Genomic DNA, 24,800 nt, shown 5'->3' with positions numbered 1-24,800 from the left:
AGAGCGGAGGATCCGAAGAGACAGTAACAGAGTGTGAGGTGCAGCTAGGACACAGATAGTTGCAGGATGCGATAGAGACACGATCGGAGATAGACGGAAGTGGAGTCGTGGCATAGATGCAGTTGGGGCACAAGCGGCTACATGGAGCAGTGTAGATGCAGCTAGGACACAGACAGTTGCGGGTCAAAAAGCGGCACAGAGGCAGCTGGAAGAGATAGTGATGGACCGCAATACAGGTGCAATCAGGACACAGATGGTTGCAAGCTGCAGCACAGGCATGATCGGAGACAGATGGTTGTGGAGCTGCAGCATAGGTACGATCGAAAACAGATGGTTGTGGAGCTGCAGTACAGACATGACCATGGAGATAGGCGGTTGTGGACTGCAGCATAGGCACAGCTGGGGAGACAGGCAGCTATGGAGTTATGGTAGGGGCACAGCCAGATACAGACGGTTGTGGGACAGACGTGCAGTTGGATTACAGGCAGATGCAGGATTCTAAGATCTATATGGAGGCTGTGTAGTATCGAAATCGAGGAGGATATCTTGAAGGATGCAGGCTTCAAGATTTTTGGTGGCGGAGACACACAGGGTGCAGAATTGATGCACAGGACATAGTGCGCAGGAGATCTAATATGGCGGCAGTGGATGTGGACACGTCGGATGCATGTGCATGGAGTACTGGAGGATAATAGGACACTAGAGGGTGCCAAGGGGTTTGCCAAAGTTTGGGACACCAAGATGAAGATTGTTGTGCATGTGTGGTGCTCCCAAGCCTTGGAAAGCCATGAGAGGAGTCACAATGATGACTTCAGGAGGCTAGGATCAGGATTGCATCTTAGGACCAGGACAGGAGAGGTTCTAGTATGAAGATATGTTTCAGCCAGCAGAGAAGCCGACTTGGATCTAGATGGAGTCGACTTGGATCCGGTCAAATCAGCTCAGAACCCTGAGAGAGCTGGCTCGGATGCGGAACAGAGAGCTGATTTTCACTGGCATGCGAGTGGCACGGCACTCAAGCCGGCTCGAGTTGCAAATAGAACCGTGCGTAGATTCTAGTTTCGACTAGGATTGTTTTTGATCCTAGGGGTCTTGAGGCTTTGTTTAGGAGGTTTTAAAGGGGCTAACTCAAGGGCTTGGACTATGATTAAGTCCAGGGGGTGAGATCCTGTGAGACATAGATGAGACATGATTCGATGAGTGTTTTCATATATTGGGTTGATTCGGAAGAGTTTTTGATTAGACCTAATGGCTGTGTATAAATATACATAAGTTGTATTAGGATTTTCGTAATGCAAGTAGTGGAATACAAGATCTTTTCCTCCTAACTCTCTCCTTCTTTGATTTCAATGCAAAACCCTAGCTTTCTTCTTTTTTCTTCTTTGTTGTTTGTTGAAGTAACATTCAGGTTCCACGCGAGATGATTCTGATCAGGTACAGGGGTTGTATCAAAATTTTTTAACAATTGAACATTTAATAATATTTTATATGAGATTGTTTCCAATTAAATATAATAATTTTTCTTAATATCATTTTTTGAAGTAATTTTCCTATCAATCAAATATAATAAATAGAATTTTTATAAATTTTAAGATAAATATATTCATCTATCTAATACATTCGAGGAGAGCTAATGGCTCTTCCAACATGCCACCTGTCAAGAGTTAGGCACCCCAAATGTCAAGCCCAGGACTCTTTCAAATGAATCATTAGTTTACAATCGGATATATCCTCACTAAATAAACTCTTGGAGCAATGCCGAATTAACATAAAAAAAGATAAATGATCTCTAAGGTTGCATTTGGTAGCTGACAATCTATCCAAATTATCGATAATTTAAAGTGAATCCATTGGATTGCTATGTTTGATTTACTTTTTGAGTGGCTATCTACATTATCTTAGCAATTTATATTACTTTCCATGAGGTAATCTAGATAGTCTTGAAGAGGGATGGCTATCTAGATTATCATTTTTTTCGTAATGTTGCAATAAAAATTTTGAACAAAATTTTTTCTCTAAAAAATCACACAAAATCCATCGCTCAACCCTCCCCCTCCCCCAAACCCCTCTCTCGATGCCACATGCGGCTCCTCTATGCGCACTCTCCGCTCACGACTCCTCCATCTCCCTTTGCTTGCCTGCGACTTCTCTAGCTCCCTGTCTATCTATGGCTCCTCCATCCCATTGCCTGCCTGCAACTCCTCCATCTCCCCCCCACCACCCCCTTGCAGCTCCTCCACCCCCTAGTGGCTCCTTTGCGCTCATCCCTATCACCCCCAAGGACTCTTCCGTACGCATCTGTCTTTGCCCTCTATGCCCATGGTTCTCCCCATCTCTTAGTTTGTTGCTTCTCCATACCACCATCACATCTACATTACTTCCGCCGCTTCTCGACAGAAAGAAATAAAAACATCATGATAAAATTATTAGAGATATTCTAAAAATTTGATTTTATATTATTGATAATTTAATTATCATACTAATAATATTATTTATATATCAAATATAATAATTAATATTATTAATAATTTAATAATAATAATTTATTTTGAAAATAATCTTCATTATTTTTTAAAATTATCTCGCGATGCATCAAATGTAACCAAACGAGACTGGCCAGCACATACATCATAGCTCATACGACCTGTGCCCGCGCCATGCCACCAGCAGCATCTGGAGACTTTCTTCTCGATTCGCTGCTCTGATCTCACACCAACAGCCACGCGTCCCTAAACTCGGATCGCTCCCCCCCACCTCCTCGCCTACTTGTCGCTCATCAGTCGAACGTCGTCCTCGGTTTTCAGCTCCCAGCCGCCTCCTCTCAGACGTACACCTGCCCCCTTCCAGAACACCAGTCAGCAAGTCTAAAATCAGCAGAAACCTTTTCCATTCCCAAACTAACCCCAATTTCTTCCATCCATTACAACTCCTTCATAGCCTTTCTCCTAAATTCAACCAATCATAAGAGTAATTATCCTAAGGCATCTTCCACGGCAATCTGGAGAGCTCTTCTCCTTTCTCCTCATCTCTTCTGGCCGTCTCCCGAACTTGCTCTAACATCCTCCACCCTTCTCTTCTTCAAATTCCCATCAACTTATAAATAACGTCTCCCGCGTTGAGAATGGAAACGTAAACCACTACAGAAGGAGACCACCGCTACAACCATCGTGCCGCAACCTCGTTCTAACTCTCTAATAAAAGATAAAATAAGAGGAAGAAGTATAGCGAAGAAGAGAAGAAGAATCAAGGATGGCCACGGGCAAAGCAGGAAAGGCTATCGGCATCGACCTCGGCACGACTTATAGTTGTGTCGGGGTATGGGTGAACGACCGGGTGGAGATCGTCGCCAACAACCAAGGCAACCGAACCACGCCGTCGTACGTGGCCTTCACCGACACGGAGCGGCTTGTCGGCGACGCGGCCAAAAACCAGGTGGCCATGAACCCCAACAACACCGTCTTCGACGCCAAGCGGCTCATCGGCCGCCGCTTCTCCGATCCCTCCGTGCAGGCCGACATGAAGCTCTGGCCCTTCCGCGTCGTCGCCGGCCCCGGCGACAAGCCCCTCATCGTCGTCACCTACAAGGGCGAGGAGAAGCGCTTCACCGCCGAGGAGATCTCCTCCATGGTCCTCTCCAAGATGCGCGAGATCGCCGAGGCCTTCCTCGGCCACTCCGTCAAGGACGCCGTCATCACCGTCCCGGCCTACTTCAACGACTCCCAGCGCCAGGCCACCAAGGACGCCGGCGCCATCGCCGGCCTCAACGTCATCCGCATGATCAACGAGCCCACCGCGGCCGCCATCGCCTACGGCCTCGACAAGAAGGCCGGCCGCAGCGGGGAGCGCAACGTCCTCATCTTCGACCTCGGCGGCGGCACCTTCGACGTCTCCCTCCTCACCATCGAGGAGGGGATATTCGAGGTCAAGGCCACCGCCGGCGACACGCACCTCGGCGGCGAGGACTTCGACAACCGCCTCGTCAACCACTTCGTCGCCGAGTTCAAGCGGAAGCATAAGAAGGACATCAGCGGCAACGCGCGCGCCCTCCGCCGCCTCCGCACGGCCTGCGAGCGCGCCAAGCGCACCCTCTCCTCCACCACCCAGACCACCATCGAGATCGACTCCCTCTACGAAGGAATCGACTTCTACGCCACCATCACCCGTGCTCGATTCGAGGAGTTGAACATGGATCTTTTCCGGCGATGCATGGAGCCGGTGGAGAAGGTCCTTCGGGACGCCAAGATCGACAAAGGCCAGGTGCACGAAGTGGTGCTGGTTGGGGGTTCCACGAGAATTCCCAAAATCCAGCAGCTCTTGCAGGACTTCTTCAACGGGAAGGAGCTCTGCAAGAGCATCAATCCCGACGAGGCCGTGGCCTACGGGGCGGCGGTCCAGGCTGCAATTCTGAGTGGGGAGGCCAACGAGAAGGTGCAGGACCTGCTCCTCCTCGACGTCACCCCGCTCAGCCTCGGTATCGAGACCGCCGGCGGGGTGATGACCGTCCTCATCCCGAGGAACACCACCATCCCCACCAAGAAGGAGCAGATCTTCTCCACCTACTCCGACAACCAGCCCGGCGTCCTCATCCAGGTCTACGAGGGTGAGCGGGCGAGGACTAAAGACAACAACTTGCTTGGCAAATTCGAGCTCACCGGAATTCCTCCGGCGCCGAGGGGTGTGCCGCAGATCAATGTCTGCTTCGACATCGACGCCAATGGCATCCTGAACGTGTCGGCGGAGGATAAGACTGCTGGAGTGAAGAACAAGATCACGATCACCAATGACAAGGGAAGGCTGAGCAAGGAGGAGATAGAGAAGATGGTGAAGGACGCGGAGAGGTACAGAACGGAGGATGAGGAGATTAAGAGGAAGGTGGAGGCGAAGAATGCCTTGGAGAACTACGCCTACAATATGAGGAATACGGTGAGGGATGACAAGATTAAGGCCAAGTTGTCCGAGGGGGATAGGGAGAAGATAGAGAAGGCAGTGGAGGAAACCATTACATGGTTGGATGGGAATCAGCTGGCAGAGGTGGACGAGTTCGAGCACAAGCTTAAGGAATTAGAGGAGGTCTGCAACCCTATCATAGCCAGGATGTATCAGGAGGGTGGTGGAGCCGCGGCCGGGGCCGGGATGAACGGTGGCGGATATGGAAGCACCGGCGGCTCTACTGGAACAGGGGCTGGGCCCAAGATAGAGGAGGTGGACTGATTGGTTTGTTTGTATGGATCCCTGGGTTTGGTCGAGCTCTTTGTTTTCGTTTTGCCTCTTTTATTTACTTTTTTTCTTTTTTGTTTTTAACTTCTCTGTTCCATGGTCGAGAGGACGAAGGTGTATCTGTGTATTTATTATACCAAAAAAGAGTGTAGCTGTGTATAGTTATTTTCTTTGGTGCGATGAAGTGTTTTTTTTTTTTTTTTACGTGGTGTGATATTATTCGTGCTTTGCCATCTTTTTGGACTAGAATTCGGCATAATGTTGAAAATGAATTTTGTTGTAGATTCATACTTTGGCCACGGTCCAAACAACCTCGTTGGCATCTAGTTAGTCACAATCAAGCTATTGGAGTTGACGTTTGCTGGGCTAAAATGTAGATATTATGATCGTCTAATATAATCTATCGATCGAGTCAGCAGTAGTTTTTACTTCTTAGTTTAATTTTGTTTCATCTTGAAGGACGATCTACTTCATTTCGTCGACTTATTTCGACAAATAAGTGGATAAGTATCCACTCCATAGACTCCAGTTTCTCGATCTGGATGACCTACTAGATATGTGATGGTCGATCTATTCCTTCCACCAACAGATCCGTTCTGCCTCTCAATTTAGAAAGTTCAAATAAGATAAGTTTCTCCGCAATTAAATCTTTCATAAAAAGAAAGTCCTCCTCCAAATCTATCCATACGATAAATCCAGAAATCATCAGTATTCCGAGACGGATATGTCTCAAACTCTTCTCCTATAAATTAAAAACTCCAGAATTCTTCAAGGTATACAATCGACTCTTCGCTCTCTTCTCTCTTTGTTCTTCAATCTTCTGACCTGAGTGTCGGAAGGTCTACACCAGAGAATATCACCTCGATATGGACTTGTTTCGCAGATGTTCGGATGAAGATCCAGCGGCGGTTCCACCTCAGCCATATACACCTCGACGTTTGACCTCAGGCGGAGAGATCGGTAGCAATATTTAGTGCTAGAAGGAGGATCCTCTTCGACTAGTTTCGAAGTCCTATTTCAAAGCTAGTCCTGAGGTCCTATTTCGAGAGGAGAGAGAGTTCAACACTGATCGCCATGAGGACGTGCAGAGGAGCATCAAATGCATTATAACGCTCCAATAGTTGGCGGATCAATAATATCCAGCCGATCAATGCATCACCACCATCGGCATAGAAGAAACCTCCACCAGCAGCACCAACGATACCAGCGGCACCGACAATCTCTCACGATCAATATAACAGCCTTGCTCAACAAGTACAAGCACTTTCAGCTATGGTGAGGGAGATGCAACAAAACACAAAGCCACCCCCCACTCCAGAAAGTCCACAGTCAGTAAGAGGAAGACCGGCAATTCAGCTCCCTTGTAGCCCAAAGGTAGGGGCTAGTCGTCAAAGCCGATCTTCAAGTCCTCTCCGTTACCATCTTAGAATATCTCCTACCCCTATTTCTAGAAGGAATTCAACTCTGGATCATACTACTCCTCGCTGCCGACAAATCAAGGATGAGGAGATGGAAGAGAAGCTCTGGAAAATGCAACAACAGCTAGATACACTTTGGGCGCCGAAGTAGCCAGAGGATGACTTAGGATTTAACGTCGACCCATCTTTCACTCAGAAGATAATGGATGAGCCCCTTCCACCTCGACTCAAGATGCCTTAGATGGAGCCTTATGATGGAACCGCTGATCCAGTGGACCTTCTGAAGAATTTTTGGACTTTGATGCTTCTGCAAAGAGCCAGTGATGCAACTCTCTACCGAGGTTTTCCTTCAACTCTGGGGAAGGCAGCTCGTCACTGATATTCTAATCTGCAATCGGGCTCTGTAGAATCATTCTATCAACTGAGTTAGCTTTTCATCGTGTATTTTATCAGCAGTCGATGACAGCGACGTAATTCAGACTTTCTCATCAGTATCAAGTAGAGGAAGAATGAATCTTTGTGAGACTACATAAGCTGATTCAATGTTGTGACTTTGGAGGTACGGAATTTGGATCCGTCTGCGATGATGACCGTGTTTAAGATCGGACTCCAACAGAATGATATCCTTTACTCACTCAACTTGAATTATTTAAAAAACTTTCTTGAAATGTTGGAGTGGGCTGAGAACTATGCCCAGGCTGATGAAGCTTGGGACCAGCAAGAAAAGAATCTTGGCCGAACATTACATTAGAGCTCTGGTCAAGAGCAAAAAAGGACTCCTGGTGAGTGCAGCACCGACGTCCAGAATCTAAGCCTCATTGTTCTTAGACCCCACCTTAGAACAATCGACCTACATCTCCTACACTACCTCGCCAATCTAAGTCTTCTCTATGGATGTTTCATTACTTCACTCTGCTTAACACCCCCCGAGCTCAGATTCTCATGGAGATAGAGTGGCAAGAAGAGCTACTTTGTCTGAGGAGAATGGTCACCCCGGCATGCAAGAGAGATCCGAAGAAGTACTGTAGAAACTACCGTGATCACGGACATGGCACAGAGAAATGCTGGCAGCTTAAGGAGGAAATTGAGGCACTGATCTGGTATGGATGCTTTTGTCGATATGTCGACATATGCCAGATCCTAAGGAATCCATATTATGAACCTCCTTGGCAAGAGAACCCCCATAGAGACCAACCAGTCACATGAGAGATTCACATAATCTCTGGGGGGTAGCTCGATCGGCGCATCTTAGATCTGAGCCGAGTTGAGAATAAGGAGGCAAAAAAGATGAAGATCGATGATGAGGTCATTTTCTCTGAAGCCGACTTCAATGGAATAAAGTGTCCCCATGATGATTCTGTAGTTGTCTCTTTAAATATTGCTAATTATAATGTACATCGGTCTTAATTGATTATAGAAACTCAGTTGATGTCTTGTTTTATGATGTCTTTGTTCGTATGAACTTAGACTCTGAGTTATTGATGAAAAGAATTACTTCTCTAATCGGGTTCTCAGGTACCATGGTTCCAGTAGAAAGAACCATCCCTCTGATTACTATAGTCAGATGAGCTTCAAAATAGGTGGTTGTGCAAATAAATTAATTCATGGTAAAAAGCCCATCCATGTACAATGTTATTCTAGGTTGGCCTGGATTCAACACACTTCGAGCTATAGTGTCGACCTATCATCTGATGGTGAAGTTCCCTACCCCGCATGCAGTCGGCGAGCTCCGAAGAAACCAGCAGCTCGCAAAGGAGTACTATATGACGATCCTATGAAAAGCAACACTTGTGGAACAGTTAATGGATGAGCTAGATATACGGGGTGAGAAAGCTGAGCAAAGGGGACATCCTATGGAAGACCTAATATCTGTATCCATTGACGAAGACCCGAATAAAATTGTGTGGTCGGCTCAAATTTATGTGAAGAGGATCGTCAGTACCTCATCTCTTTTCTACGGACCAATGCTGATGTATTTGCTTAGATGGCCTCAGATATGCCTCGCATAGATCCAGAGATAGTGGTGCATCAGCTCAATGTGGACCCAAAGCATCGTCCAGTCAGGCAAAAGAAATATAGTTTTGTCCCTGATCGGCAGAAGGTCATACAGAAAGAGGTGGACAAACTCTTGAAAGTAGGATTCATGCGAGAAGTGTATTATCCAGAATGGTTGGCCAATGTCGTCTTCATCTCTAAAGCCAATAGGAAGTGGCATGCATGCATTGACTACAGTGACCTTAACAAGGCGTGCCCAAGGATAGTTACCCCATATCCCACATTGATCAGCTGGTGGATGCAACTTTGAGACATCAATTCTCATCATTTATAGATGCATTCATTGGATATAATCAAAATCCGGATGGCCTCCAAGGATGAGGAGAAAACCTCTTTTGTTACTCATCGAGGTCTTTTTTGCTATAGAGTTATACCATTCGGCCTTAAGAATGCGGGGGCGACTTATTAATGGCTCGTTAACAAGATCTTTAAAGAGCAGATCGATAGGAACATGGAAGCATATGTTGATGACATGCTGGTTAAAAGTCGGATTGTCGAACATCACATTGCCGACCTTGAAGAGTTGTTTGCAGTGCTATGGTGATTTCGAATGAAGCTTAACCCCAACAAGTGCACATTCGGTGTCACCTCTGGCAAATTTTTTGACTTCATGGTGTCTCAATAGGGAATCAAAGCAAATTCAGAAAAAAATTAAGCCCTTCAGAAAATGAAGCCATTGATGACGATTAAAGAAATACAGCACCTGGCTGGGAGGATTGCCGCCTTGAACAGATTCCTCTCAAGGTCGGTCGATAGAAGCCTACCCTTCTCGAAAGCTCTCAAACAGGTGAAGAACTTCTAATAGTCAGAGAAGTGCCAAGTTGCATTTGATGACATAAAGAAATACCTCGGCTCACCTCCACTTCTCAGCAAGCCAAAACCTGAAGAAGTACTGTACTTGTATCTTGCTATTTCTTCCTCTGCAATTAGCTCTGTCCTCGTCCGCTAGGAAGTCAAAGTGCAAAAGCCGATCTACTACATTAGCCGAGTACTCCATTGTTGGGTTCCGGTGATGTAGTGGAATATAAATTTTAAAAATTTTTACATGCATTCAATAATTGAAAATAAGTTTAACAATTAAACATAACTACCGAAACTCAAAAGCCTTAGGAATACCTTGATGATTGTAATCAATAATATAAGCATGTATAACAAGCAGAGATCTGAAGCCATATACCAATATGAAGATGATGATCTGGTAATCATGAGATCTCCACAAGATTTTAAAGTAGAAGTCCTCCAATGGTGATCCACACAGGACTGATCAGGGTTCTTCCCAATTCGATGTAGTACTGCAGCCTTTTTCGCAAGTTTGTTGCCGATCGTTCTTTGTAAGAATGGGTTGCATCACTAGTTATAGGCCTTCCAAACCTTCACTAGGACCACTCTAGGAATCAATTTCCAAATGATCTCACCACTCAAAATCAGATTTGATATTCAACACATGAACAATTTGATTCTAAGATAAGTATCACACGCTTTTCATTTTCTCTTCCCTTCCCTTCCATTTTTCTCTCCCTTTTTTTTTACTTTTTTTTTTGACTTTTTTTATCTTTTTCCTCTCATTCTCATGCTTATCCTTAGCCAGATATGGGATGTGGAATCTGGGTTAGCACCTCCTTATTTATAGGATAAGAAGAGGCACCATATTTTTTCCAAGAGATGCCAACACTTGACGTTAAAAATTTCCATATGAAGATAATAACTTGGCATGGAATATGAGGTGTTTCACAAGCAGAAGGACTCTCCTATCTGTGCACATAATCCAAGGCACCATCAGATGTCGCCCCCTTTAGGAAATAGCATGAAAAATTAAAGGAAGATGGAAAGAAGTTAAGAGTCTAATATAAAATGGACTCTTCCATTTCATTGCACAAAAGAAAAGCGCGTCCTATTTATTTTGGCATGTGAATTCCTTTCCAAAGAAGGACTCTTCCTTCTCTTCCACACCCACATATCCCAGGGCACCATCTGAAGGTGCAAAAAATAAAGAGATGTGTGGAATATGGTAAGGATTTTAAGAGAAGTATGAAAGGACTCTTCTCCTTTAACGCCTAAATTAAATGGGGCGTGACATTTGTTTGTGTGTGGCTTTTGGCATGGAGGAGGTTAATCTGATATGAAACACTTTCATAAAAATCAGATAAGCTACTTATTTAATTATAGGTTCAAACTCAATCACATTAGGTCAAGACAATACGTTAAGGTTAGCACAAACACCTTTACACTAAACCTAATTGAGAACTTAGATTAATTCATGTGCTAGCAATTTAATTAACTCATTGAATTTATAATAAATTCAAATAGATTGGATCAAGATCAAATTTTTATTGTGTGTGATCTATTGGGTTTCAAATCTAGCCAACAGTGGATTCAGACTTTCAACATAACCCTAATCCGATTAGATTAGGTCAGCTCAAGAGTCCCAATCAATTAGAACTCTTCTTAATTAATTTTTGAATTAAACTCTTTTAATTTTGATAAGTCCACAAGTCAAGATTGACATCTAGCAATGTATCATGACTACTCGAAAGATTTAAAATTTGATAAAAATACTAAAATTATCCTTTCGTGATGAGTTACCATGCAATTCAATCCTTCGATCACATAACATCTCAGACAGACCATGGGCATAGAATCATATCAAGCCCAAATACCTATTCATATGTATCTCAATCTAATAATGATGACTCAATTGATGAATCAGTAGAAATCTTTTCTACTGTTCATCCCTGCTCTGGTCCGAAACTCTTAGAGTCATCATCCTATGAGATCCCATAGGATATTCTCTTCTCCTATAAGGAGTGACTGATTCTTTGTTGACTACTCACAACCTTCATGCATACTTCACCATACTCAGAATATCCCACACACATCTCAAAGTGGTATGCTAGGGAATAAATCGAAGTAAAGATCCATATATACAAGGTACCATGATGATCTCAGGTCAAAAGATCACATGCACCACTTTCACTGGAGAATTATTTGTCGATATACTGTAAGGCTTCATCAGATGTTCTTCTTGTAGGTCAGTTCAGTGAACTCATTCTCTAATGAGCGCCTATATTCTTGTATTAGTATCACCATACAAGTGATTGTGAGATCAACCACCTTCCTCATCGAACATGCATAGGATGTACCAGTCTTATCGGTATTGTCGATCTCCGATTCGATGATCCAACGATTGAAAATATTTTAAATTGAGACTATCAAAATTTTAGATCTTACTGATATGATCTCATCATGATCCTAAAATTATTATCCTAATCTATAGGGTTTATTATAATCATAAAAATATGATGCAGCAAATGATAAAAATCAATACCTCATGAATAAAAAAATAACTAATGTTATACAAATAAGTAAAAAGATATCATAGAAAAGTTTCTTCGCATCACCATGCAATTAGCTTGTAGGACACTATTCTTTCAATCTTCTACTTACACTAAAGCCAATCGTCCCAAACCTAATGCCTATGCAATCAAGGTGGCGAACACACTGCTGCTGTGTAAAGGCTTAGTGAACTGATCCATTATACTATTCTTAATATCAACTCTTTTTATGATCTAATCATGAATGAGATAAAAATACCTAAGATGTGCGTGGGTACCTGGTAAGACCACACCCAACTCAGTGATGAATTCTTTCATCAGGCGACTTTCCTTAGCAATCTTTACTAATAGTAATTAATTGAGTCAAACTCAGTTTGCTATTTGGAACTGTTCCAATTCACTGCTTCTCTAGTACTTCTCAAGTACTTTTGAGAACGCTTTTCATAGTTTTTAAAAAATTATATCTTGGATCTATCTGAAATCAATGATTATGAACATGGCATAAATCACATCAGTCTTGGTACATTGAATATATGGGTAAGTAAATACTTTTACATCCATTCATGTTGAACCCCTTCAACAAAAAAATTCATATACCTTGACTGGGGCAAGCCTAACATCCACTTATATCTATCACTATAGATGCCAAATATATTGGATGTTACATCCAAGTCTTTTTCATAAAAATTTTCGTGATAAGCGTGTCATTGATCGAGTACAATATTGAGACTACCTTCTCAATATGCTGTATGTCTTCTACATACATAGGAAGTTAGTGGATCTCCCACTTGTCTTCTTGCACACACACGATTCATACATATTTTGATAAAGTCAAATATTTTGACTATCTCATCAAAAATAGAAGTACCAACTCCTCGATGCCTACTTTAATCTATAAATGAATTTGCCCTCCTACTAGAGATAAACTCTCTAGATAGTGTGTGGCAATAGCAAGCACAAATTCAGATTGACATTCCTGTTAGCAGTCCGTTAGGTCACACCCATAGGTGCTTCAACCATAGTTCATACTTGGTTGATGTACAGGGAGTTCATTTTGGATATCATAGTTTCAAGCCATCTGTCAGAGTTTCTACTCATGACTGTCTCCAAATAGGTCAAAAAAATATCATTCTTAATGATGCATGGTGTACCATCATTCTCGATGACAAACTCATATTTTGAGTGGTACATTATACATTCAGATTGACCTTCGGTGAGGAGGTGTGTTTCATGGTTGTGCCTCATCAACGAGCATAATTGGTCGAGGATCAACTTGTGGACGTTCCATAGGTTATGATGGTATAGTTCATAGGTCTTGAACTTCTTAAGTTCAATTATCCTCCCACTATCCCCTTCTTAGAAAAATTTCTTTTCCAAAAGGTGGCATACCTACTGATAAAATACTTTTTGTCTAGTAGGGTAGTAGAAGTAGTATCTCATATTACTTTTAGGATAATCTATAAATTTATACTGATCTGATCTAGCACAAAATTTATGTATATCAACTCTTTTCACATAAGCTGGGCAATCTGTCTCTTTCCATATCTCATATGGAGTGCTAGTAATAGATTTGGATGGTATCTAATTCAAAACATATGCAGCAATTTTAGGACATATCCTCAGAATGAGATTTGTGAAGTAAATTAGAGAATACACCATATTTCATATGAAGTATCCATCTCTGGGCTGAGATATTATTAGCCTTTAAACATCCATATGTTCAAGACCTAATATTTTGCTCATCTTTTTCCATATCCAGTAAATGAAATCTTAGTCATTTTTATCCAAGAGACCAGATTTACAAGCTCTATATGATTCAAAATCATACAGAACAAAGAACTCTTCTTTGTATTACTTGTTTATCTTTGACTCACAAAAATAGCCAAGTTGGTAATGCCAGAGATATGTGACCATCACATATTCTTATCTTATTCTTATCAACATGAAGAACAATATCATTGAGTGATAGAAATATAAGACCATTATTATAAATCTATGACCATAAAATTTATCAGAAGAAGAGTAACTTTTACTCTTTACATTAATTTCAAAATCATGTTACAATAACAAAAGAATTGAAATAATATTTTTGATAAATTTAGGCATATAATAATGGTCTACAAGTTTTTAAATCTTGCTAGAAGGTTACGTAGATTCTTACAGCCTTAGCATGAATGGACTATCCATCAGTGCCAAAAGTATGTAGTCATCTATCTTCAGCTTTATAGGTCCAGCAATACTTTGCATAAGTAGAACCTATATAAGGTATCACATATCCAAAATTTTAAAGCTGAAGCTCTTAATGATAAATTAGTTTGTATCATATACAAACCACTAGCAGATGTAATTTTTACATCCTGCTTCACACTTGCAAGATAACTCTTGCAACTTTATCTCTAATACTCATCATTGCTGTAATGATAATAGATACCCATAGTAAAGACTATCTTCACCTTTTTTTCTCCTAAGAGATACTAAAGAAGGAATCTAGGAGAGTTAGTAGGATCAAATCCTGGATTAACTGACTATCCATAACAAAGATTTAATCGCATGATTAAGTTAATCAGGATATATTTGACAGTCATATTGTCATCCTACTATATCGCATATGTGGTTTTTCCTTCTTTATAGTATCAACTCTGAACAAATCGAAATCAGGAGAATAGGAGACTAATCCTTATATGAGAACTATTCTCAGGGTTCTCAACCATTCCATGAAGTTCGATCAATTTTAAAAACATACAATGTAGTAATAGTGAAGATGCAGATGAATATATAAGAACCTAAAAGGACTACTCATGATGACATACACAATTTAGATAAGATTTTTATCTAAATATGTCTCTCATTATTTTAACGAATTTCATAGTCCTCAAGTATAAAAAATGAAAAAACCTACTATCTAGTTTCTTAGTGGGATTGAGATCCTAACTCCTCGTAAAAAGCTTTATGGATAGCACAATAAGCTCCTATGAATTCAAGGATAGATAATTCTTTACCAATTACATCTCATGCAACTTTCAACATAACTTCTGGCTTTAAAATATTTATAACTTTATGGATAGCACAACAAACTATAATATTTTAGTTAAGTCATACCTTTCAATCCTATATGATCATATCTGAATAATACTATCCTTGTGGATAGCACAACAAGACAGTACTACCAAAATATGCCATAAGCATTACTTAGTCAACATCATATCAAACCCTATAGCAAGCTTTGTGAATAGTACAATAAACTCACTACAGTTTTTAACATACTCTATTGACTTAGAATGAGCTAAATACCATTATCTTCATTATGTACCAAGACAGTATCAAATTAATCCCCACAGCAAGCCTTGTGGATAGCACAACAAGCCTACTATGGTTCTTGATATAATACTGGCTTAGCATGAAAGAAGACATGGATAGTGTTCTTAACACTTCACCATTATGACTTAATATAATTTAAACGAGGGACTTATATCTCATGTACATCCAAAACATATTATATAAAAAATATATCATATACAATTTTAAATTCTAACTATCAGTATGTAAGAGTATATAAAGAAAATCTAATGATTATGGATTTCTAAAAAATTATTCGAGCAACAGAATAATTTATCGATCGAACCCTAGGTGCATTATAGATTGAACCCTAGGTGTATCAAAATCAGATTTTTGATTGATATTTATTTGATGATAGAACCCTGGTAGTCTAGTCTTCATTTTCATGAAGACTTTCATGAATACTCGATCTTTTTCTGAAAATAAAAAGAAATAATTTTTATTTATTCTTAAATAATTTTTTTTATAGTTTTACATTAATATGTAAAAGTCTCAATCAACAGTTGGAAACATACAAAAGAAAGATATGGCTGATAATACAATGCATCAGAGGCACCCAGCCCCTATTGCAACTCTTGCAAATGCATCTATATAGTCAGCTAATAGGGAAGCATTCATACATACATCCATCTCATGGATGTACCATGGTCCATAATCACTCAACATATATTTTATAATAATTATAAAACATAATAATCAACTTCTCATGTTATCTTAATTGTGATATCATTTATAAACATGTCAATAGAGATGTTTAAATATTCGAGCATAAGGCCCATCTAGGATTTTTGATTCGGATTCAATACTTGACCCAATTTATAATTTTAAGTCAATCATTTGTCATCCTATTTGAGTTGGGTTGACCATTCTTAGATTAACCTAAATCAATTAGGTTAGCATAGACTCGGTCAACCATGACTCAAATCCTAATCAAATTAGGTAAATGATAATTTGATCAACCTAAAATAAACATAACTTCAAATCAAATTGGAACTATGAATTTGATTTAATCTATAATCATTAATTCTAATCACATTAGACTAATGAATTATAGTTAAACAAATCCATCGGCAAAAATCCTAATCCATGTCTGATGCATTCTTTCAAATTTTTTTCAGCTCCACACATACCTTGGACAATTATCAAGATGGAAGACCCACAATGGTGATGCCCAATAATATGGTGGTCGGCCCTTGGATTTTTGGTGAATGCATCAAATACAAAAATCTTAAGTCTTGGCAATGTACATCTAGTGTATCATTCCAAGGCTTCGCGCATCACATGCACTGGATTTACAATTTCATCGATAATTAGATCATAGGATGTAACTTAAACTTGTCTCACAAATCTAAAGACCATGGAAACTCATATCCAAGTTTGATCATAGATTGATAACAAAAAATGCATCAAGATCATCAAATAAATATCAATCAAAAATCTGATTTTGATATAGTTTGAATTGGATCTAATCTATATCACAATAATAATATGAAATTTGATTGAATCAATCAAGGATGGCTCTGATACTACTGTTGGATTCTGATGATACAGTAAAATATAAATTTTAAAAATTTTTATATACATTCAATAATTGAAAATAAGTTTAACAATTAAATATAACTACCAGAATTCAAAAGTCCTAGGAATACCTTGATGATTGCAATCAAATTATATAAGCATATATAACAAGTAGAGATCTGAAGCCATATACCAACATGAAGATGATGATCTGGTAATCATGAGATCTCCACAAGACTTCAAAGTAGAAGTCCTCCAATGGTGATCCATATGGGACTGATCAGGGTCCTTCCTACTTCGACGTAGTGTTGCAGCCTTCTTCGCAAGTTCGCTACCGATCGTCCTTCATAAGAACGGGTTGCACCACTGTTTGTATGCCCCCAAAATCTCCACTAGGACTACTCTAGGAATCAATTCCCAAATGATCTCACCACTTAAAATCAGATTTGATGTTCAACATATGAACAATCTAATTTTAGGACAAGCATCACATACTTTCTATTTTCTCTTCCATTCCTTTTCATTTTTCTTTCTCTTTTTTTATATATTTTTTTAGACTTTTTTTTTATCTTTTCCTTTCATTCTCATGCCTATCCTCAACTAGATATGGGATGTGGAACCTAGGTTAGTGCGTCCTTATTTATAGGATAAGAAGAGGCGCTATATTTTTTCCAAGAGATGCCAACACTTGGCATTAAAAATTCTCATATGAAGATAATAACTTGGCATGGAATATGAGGTGTTTTACAAGCAGAAGGACTCTCCTATCTATGCACATAATCCAAGGCACCATCAGATGTCACCCCCTTTAAGAAATAGCATGAAAAATTAAAGGAAGATGGAAAGAAGTTAAGAGTCCAATATGAAATGGACTCTTCCCTTTCATCGCACAATAGAAAAGCGCATCCTATTTATTTTGGCATGCGAGTTCCTTCCCAGAGAAGGACTCTTCCTTCTCTTCCACATCCACAGATCCCAAGGTGCCATCTGATGGTGCAAAAAATAAAGAGACGTGTAGAATATGGTAAGGATTTTAAGAGAAGTATGAAAGAAGGACTCTTCTCTTTTAATGCCTAAATTAAATGGGGCACGACATTTGTTTGTGCATGGCTTTTGGTATGGAGAAGGTTAATCTGATATGAAATACTTTCATAAAAATCAGGTAAGCCACCTATTTAATTATAAATTCAAACCCAATCACATTAGGTCAAGATAACAAGTTAAGGTTAGCACAAACACCTTTGCATTGAACCCAATTGAAAATATGGGTTAATTCATATGCTAGCAATTTAATTAACCTATTAGATTTATAATAAATCTAAATAAATTGGATGAAGATCAAATCTCTATTGTGTGTGACCCATTGGATTTCAAATCTAGCCAGCAGTGGATCCAGACTCTCGACATAATTTTAATCTGATTAAATGAGGTTAGTTCAAGAGTCCTAATCAACTAAGACTCTTTCTAATTAATTTTTAAATTAAATTTTTTTAATTCTGACGAGTTTACAAGTCAAGATTGATATCTAACAACGTGTCATGACTACTAGAAAGATTTAAAATTTGATAAAAATATTAAAATTATCCTTCCATGGTGAGTTACCATGCAATTCAATCTTTTGATCACACAACATCCTAGACAGGCCATGGACATGAAATCATGTCAAGCCCAAATACCTATTCATATATATCTCGATCTGATGATGATGACTTGATTGATGAACCAGTAGAAATCTTTTCTACTGTTCATCTCTGCTCTAGCCAGAGACTCTTAGAGTCATCATCCTATGAGATCCCATAAGATGTTCTCTCTTCCTACAAAGAGTGATCGATTTCTTGTTGACCACTCACAACTTCTATGTATACTTTACTATACCTAGAACATCTCACACATATCTCAAAATGGCATGCTAGGGAGTAAACTAAAGTAAGGATCTATATACATAAGGTACCATGGTGATCTCAGGTCAAAAGATCATATGCACCACTCTCACTGGAGAATCATCTGTCGACATGCTGTAAGACTTTATTAAATTTCTTCTTGTGGGTCAGTTCAATGAACTCATTCTCTAATGAGCACCTACATCCTTGTATTAGTGCCACCACACAAGTAATTGTAAGATCAATTATCCTCTCCATCGGACATATATAGGATGTACCAATCTTACCGGTATCATCGATCTTTGATTTGATAATCCAACAATTGAAAATATTTTAGATTGAGGCTATTAAGATTTTAGATTTCACTGACATGATTTCATCATGATCCTAAAATCATTGTCCTAATCTATGAGATTTATCATAATCATAAAAATATGATGAAGTAAATGATAAAACACAATACCTCATGAATAAAAAATAACTAATATCATGCAAATAAGTAAGAAGATATCATAGAAAAGTTTCTTCGCATCACCATGTGATTGGTTTGTAGGGTACTATTCTTTCATCCATGACATCGAGACCAGGTACATGAGGCTTGAGAAGGTGGCTTATGCTCTCGTGATATTATCTAAGAAGTTGCGGCCATACTTTCAAACTCATACCATTGCCATCCTCACCGATCAGCCCATCAGATTGATACTCTATCGATCGGAGACCTCGGGACGATTAGCCTAGTGGGTCGTCGAGCTAGGTGAGTTCGATATTAAATACCTACCGTGGCCATCCATCAAAGCTCAAGTGTTAGTTGATTTCATCCTAGAATGCACCATCCTAGATGAGGAGCAGAATGCTGAAGAAGTGGCTTCATCGATTGAGGAATGTTGGTTCTCCATATTGATGGCTCTTTGAATACCGCAGGCTCGAAAACTGGGTTGATTTTAACTAGTCCAGATAGAGTGGCCACAGAATACGTCCTGCACTTTGAGTTCTCTGCCTCCAATAATGAGATCAAATATGAAGCATTGGTGATTGGATTGAGGATGGCAAAAGACCTATGGGTGAAGCACCTTAGAGTTCATAGTGACTCATAGCTCATTATCGATCAGGTGCAAGAAAAATATGAAGCTTGAAAGCCGAACATGGTGAAGTACCTACAGAAAGTTAAAGATCTTGCCTCCAATTTTGCTACCATGAATATTCTACGGGTATCGAGGATAAAAAATGGGCGAGCCAACCTACTTTCAAAATTAGCAACAGTAGATATAGTAGACCTAAAAAGGACCTCATATGTTGAAATTCTAGAAAAGTCGAGCATTGAGGAGCTTGAAGTGATGCAAATCGACCCTGAGCCAAGCTAGATAGATCTCATCTTATATTATTTGTTAGATGAAATGTTGTCAGCTGATCGAAATGAGGCTAAGAAGTTGAGATATCTCGCCTCCCAATACCTTATCTACGATGGAAGATTATGTAAGAGGTCTTTCACTCTACCTCTACTCTGATGTCTCCACTTATCAGAAGCTGAGTATGCTCTACGAGAAATCCATGAGGGAATCTATGGTAATCACGCTCATAAGGTACTACGGCAGGGGTACTACTAGCCAACCATGCAGAAGGATGCTGTCGACTTGGTAAACAAGTGCGACTAGGGCCAGAGAATTTCAAACATTCAGCATCGACCTTCAACCCCTATGGCTCCGATCACAACCCCATAGCCGTTTGCTCAATGGGGAATGAACAATCTTGGACTTTTCTCGATGGCAGCGGTGTAGAAGAAATTTCTACTCATGGTGATCGACTATTTCACTAAGTGGATAGAAGCGAAAGCACTGACGACTATCACCTCAGCAAAGATATGTGACTTTGTGTGGAAGTTGATTATCTGTCTATTTGGATTGCAACGAGCAATAATCATCGACAACAGACGGTAGTTTGATAATCCAAAGTTCAAAGGGTTCTACAATGGGCTGGGCATCAACCATAGGTTGACCTCGATCGCTCATCCTTAGAGCAATGGTGAAGCTAAGGTGACGAATAGGACCTTGTTGCAAGGATTGAAAGCTAGGCTCGATCAGATAAAAGGATTGTGGATCGAAGAGCTATACCATGTGCTTTGGGCATATTGAATGACTCAGTGACTTCCAACAGAAAAAACTCCTTTCAAGCTAGCCTTCGGCACTGAAGCTGTCATATCACTAGAGATCGGCTTGCTGACGTTGTGCGTGGAAGAATTTGATGCAGATAGCAACTCTTTTGGATTAAGAGCGAATTTAGACTTGCTAGAGGAAACTCGGGAGCAGGCACATGTGCGGATGGCTAATTATCAACAAAAGATAGCTCGATATTACAACTCTCGAGTTAAAAGAGAGTCCTTCTTGGCAGGACAGTTAGTTCTTCGTCGAGCTGAGATCTCTCGCCCAACAGAGCGATCAAAGCTTGCACCGAATTGAGAGGGCCCTTGCCGCATTATCGAGATAGTTCGATCAGAAGTTTATCAACTCAATCGACTGGATGGAACCTCGATCCCCAGGACTTGGAATGCTGACAACTTATGTGTCTACCACCCTTGAATTATAGTTTTTATTATTAAATTGAATAATAAGTTACTTATTTTATTGAACTATATGTTCTTTTTGAAAAATATGCACCTCATCCAAGGATAGAATATGGAATATATTTTCTATATTTACCATGCAGATCTCCAAAACATACGATCCTTGACTACGATCAAGGAGTAGAACATGTTCTTCATGTCAATTTTCAAAATACATGATCTGCGACTATGGCGGAAAAGCGGAACGTGTTCTCCACATCAATCCTCAAAACATGTGATCCTCGGCTACGGTCAAGGAATAGAATGTGTTCTCCACATCAATTTTCAAAACATGCGACCTCGACTATGGTTGAGGAGTGGAATGTGTTCTCCATGTCAATTTTCAAAACATGTGATCCTTGACTATGACCAAGGAGCAGAACATGTTCTCCATCCAACTCTCCAAAACATGCGATCCTAGGCTACAACCGAGGAGCAGAACATGCAAATCTTTATGCGGTCCATGTAACCACGATCGAGAACAAGCAATCACACTTCGATCTTTGTCTCACCGAACTACAGCAGTTGCCATTTAAGAATAATCACTTCCTACTCCTTGTGATCAAGAAGATGATCTACAATCGAGGAGCAGAACGTGTTCTCTATCCAACTTACGAAACACATGATCCTCGACTACGATCGAGGAGTGAAACATGTTCTCCATGCAAATCTTTATGCGGTCCACGGTCACGATTGAGGATTGGTATATACCCCATGTAACGACGGTCGAGAACAAGCAATCACACTTCGGTCTTTGTCTCACCGAACTACAGTAGTTGCCATTTAAGAATAATCACTTCCTACTCCTTGTGATCAAGAAGATGATCTGCATCTAGAGCATGTCCTGTGATATTTATCAGACCCCAAACTTAACAGTCGACAAGTTGAAGAAGAAAAAAGAATACTTTTATTTAAAGAAAAATTTTTTACAAGTCTTTCGTCGGTGCGATACAAAATACTTCGATATATGTAGAGATTGCCAAAATGAACCAACCGAACATCAAGCTTGGACATGCTCGAGCTAAGATACAAAAAAAAGAGAAGAAAGAAAAAACATTTAAGCTTCCTTTGGAGCATGAAGTTCATTGGCCTCAGCACGATCAGACAAGATGATGACGGACGGAGGTGGAGCTTGAACCGCCTCCTTAGCCGCCCGACCTTCTCATTTTGGGTTGAAGAGATCCTCGACCTGCAAGTCTTTGCCCTCGCCGACCTCTCCCTCCTCATCATCTGACTCCAACAGATAGAGATCAAAATCAGGAGCCACCTTCTTGATCTTTTTTTTGAGGTTGGCGGCCCTCTACCTATACGAGGCCACACCGTACTCCACTTTGATGTCATGGAGTTCGGTTGAGGATTTGAAGGCCTCGACTGCAGCAGTCTTGGTGGCCTCTATCTTTTCCTCAAACTTTTTCTTCTCAACCGACAGTCGAGCTTCAGATTTAGATCGAGCTTTGGAAAGCTCAGACTCCAGTTACTTTAACTCCTCCCTTTGCGATCTGGCCTCCTTCTCGGCCTTGAGCTTTGCTAGTTGGATGTCATCCACCCTTTTGCTGGCTTGGCCGGCCTTCTCCTCGGCTTTCTTCAAAATATGTCGAGCTTCACGCATCGCCTCGGCAAAAAGGTCCATGCGATGGACGAACTAAAAAAAAAGGAAGAAGAAGAAAAGAAAGGAAAGGGAAGATCAGTAATAAATAATGGGATTGATAATGACTGAATAGTATAAAGAGGTCACCACTTATCCAAAGTACAGAATCTTACAAGTCCTGGACTCGAAAGGCACCACCACCCTCAGCATTGATGGCCTCGATGTCGGCCGACAGGAGAATCGACTGAACCAGAGATCGAGCAATCCGATAATTATTGACACCTATCTGGGTTTTTGGGATGCCAGCATCTGATGGAACTTCCACAGGAGGGGAAGTCCCGACCTGTACGTCGGCCCGACGTGATAACAACTTCACAAAGATTCGGGGTCTATCTGAGTTCCTCTGTGATGAGGACATAGAAGGCTGAGGAGTAGATTCCCATGATGCAATAGATCGTATTGGCACCACCGCCTTTGTAGGTGCTGAAGACTCCCTCCTCGGGGTACTGCTTGGCCTCGAGGAGCCTCTAGCAGCGGGCTGGGCAAGGACGGCCTCAATGCGGCCGCATTTGGGAGTTGGGGCCGTGCTCACCTTCTTTCTTTTCATAACCCGACGAAGAGCTTCAAGGTCGCTAGCATTCATCTCTGCATGGCATACAAGGTTAGTAAAAAATAAAAAAAATATCGAGCTAAAAAAGATACATGAAAAGCTACTTACTCTTCGGGTCGGCTAGACTTAATCTAGCCCGAACAAAGTATCCTTGGTGAGAAATTGAGTTAGCGAAGGGGGAGTCTGACTGAAGATCTACTTCAATACCTCCTCTTCAGTGTTAGACATGATTGGAGCTCTGACCGCTGACCTATGAGATCTACCCCATGATGTGCTGAAGTCTCAGAGTTGCTTGGTCGAGATAAAGAAGAAACGCTCTTTTCAGTTATGCACCGAAGTAGGAGCACCTTAGAAGAGATGATGTTCCCATCGAGGAGAGACGTACCACCATTTGTTCTCTTTGGGATGCTCCTTTGGTGTGAAGGAGGCCCAAAGAAGATGGGAGGTCGGTTCAACCTCGAGGAGAAGGCAATGAGCAAAGAATTCTATGATCTGGCGTCATGAGTTCAATGCGATACTATAGAAACTTACCCTATATAACTTAAGAAATTCCATTATGAGGTAGTGAAAAGATAACTGGATTTTGGCCTTCAGAGCTTTCTCGTACAAGCCAACTCGACCTGGATGAGGAAGAGCTATTGTTTCACCTGAAATGACGACCTCCAGTTGAAACTCGACTGGTATTTTGTATTTCAACCTTATAATCTCCAGGTCCTCGGGGGTGAGGATGGAATCTACTTTATATGGACCGAAGTCTGAGACTTTAGGTCTATCCGAAGATCAAGCAACACCAGATTCAGGGTCTGCGCTCCTAATGTCATTTTTCGAGCTCAATGACTCGGGGGCTGCACTCTTGCCGTCATTCTCTGAGCTCAACATCTCGAGACACATACTCCTAAAACCATCACCTGAGCTCCATATGTCAGGAGACAAGCTAGACCCACTCATGGCTAAAGAGAAAAGAGCTGACCTAAGAACGAAGCGACCAAGCAAACGAAGGACGATGAGCAGAGGTAGCTCGGCATTACTCGAGCAAGTATGCAGAATCGCCTAGTGCCAGAGCTCTCTCCCTCCGAACAGTAAAAGCAGTAAAAAGAAAGTTACTGTAACCCTATTTATAGAACCCTAGGATGGCTCCGATCTACTGATGATTTACCTCCACCGATCGATGTTTGACAAGTGGCGGTCTCTGATTGATTAAGGCAGAGCTCCCACGGATCCGAGGAATTAACGGCCCAGATATGAAGGCA

The 24,800-nt window shown here is 40.9% G+C and overlaps 1 protein-coding gene across 1 annotated transcript; it reads left to right on the top strand.

Moving 5' to 3' along the window:
• Nucleotides 1-2,963: 2,963 nt before the first annotated feature.
• On the top strand, nt 2,964-5,395 carry LOC105032307 (heat shock 70 kDa protein). The gene has a single exon (XM_010906717.4). It carries the CDS (start codon nt 3,250-3,252, stop codon nt 5,209-5,211), a length of 1,962 nt encoding a protein of 653 aa, XP_010905019.1. The 5' UTR covers nt 2,964-3,249; the 3' UTR covers nt 5,212-5,395.
• The last annotated feature ends 19,405 nt before the right edge of the window (nt 5,396-24,800 follow it).

The sequence above is a fragment of the Elaeis guineensis genome, chromosome 1, assembly GCF_000442705.2.
Source record: "Elaeis guineensis isolate ETL-2024a chromosome 1, EG11, whole genome shotgun sequence".
Classification (NCBI taxonomy): Eukaryota; Viridiplantae; Streptophyta; class Magnoliopsida; order Arecales; family Arecaceae; genus Elaeis; species Elaeis guineensis.
Note: the sequence above shows the minus strand (reverse complement) of the source record. Positions and strands in the feature narration are given on the sequence as shown.

Excerpts from the sequence above, each read along its gene's own strand:
- LOC105032307 (XM_010906717.4), top strand. The coding sequence starts at position 3,250 with ATGGCCACGGGCAAAGCAGGAAAGGCTATCGGCATCGACCTCGGCACG.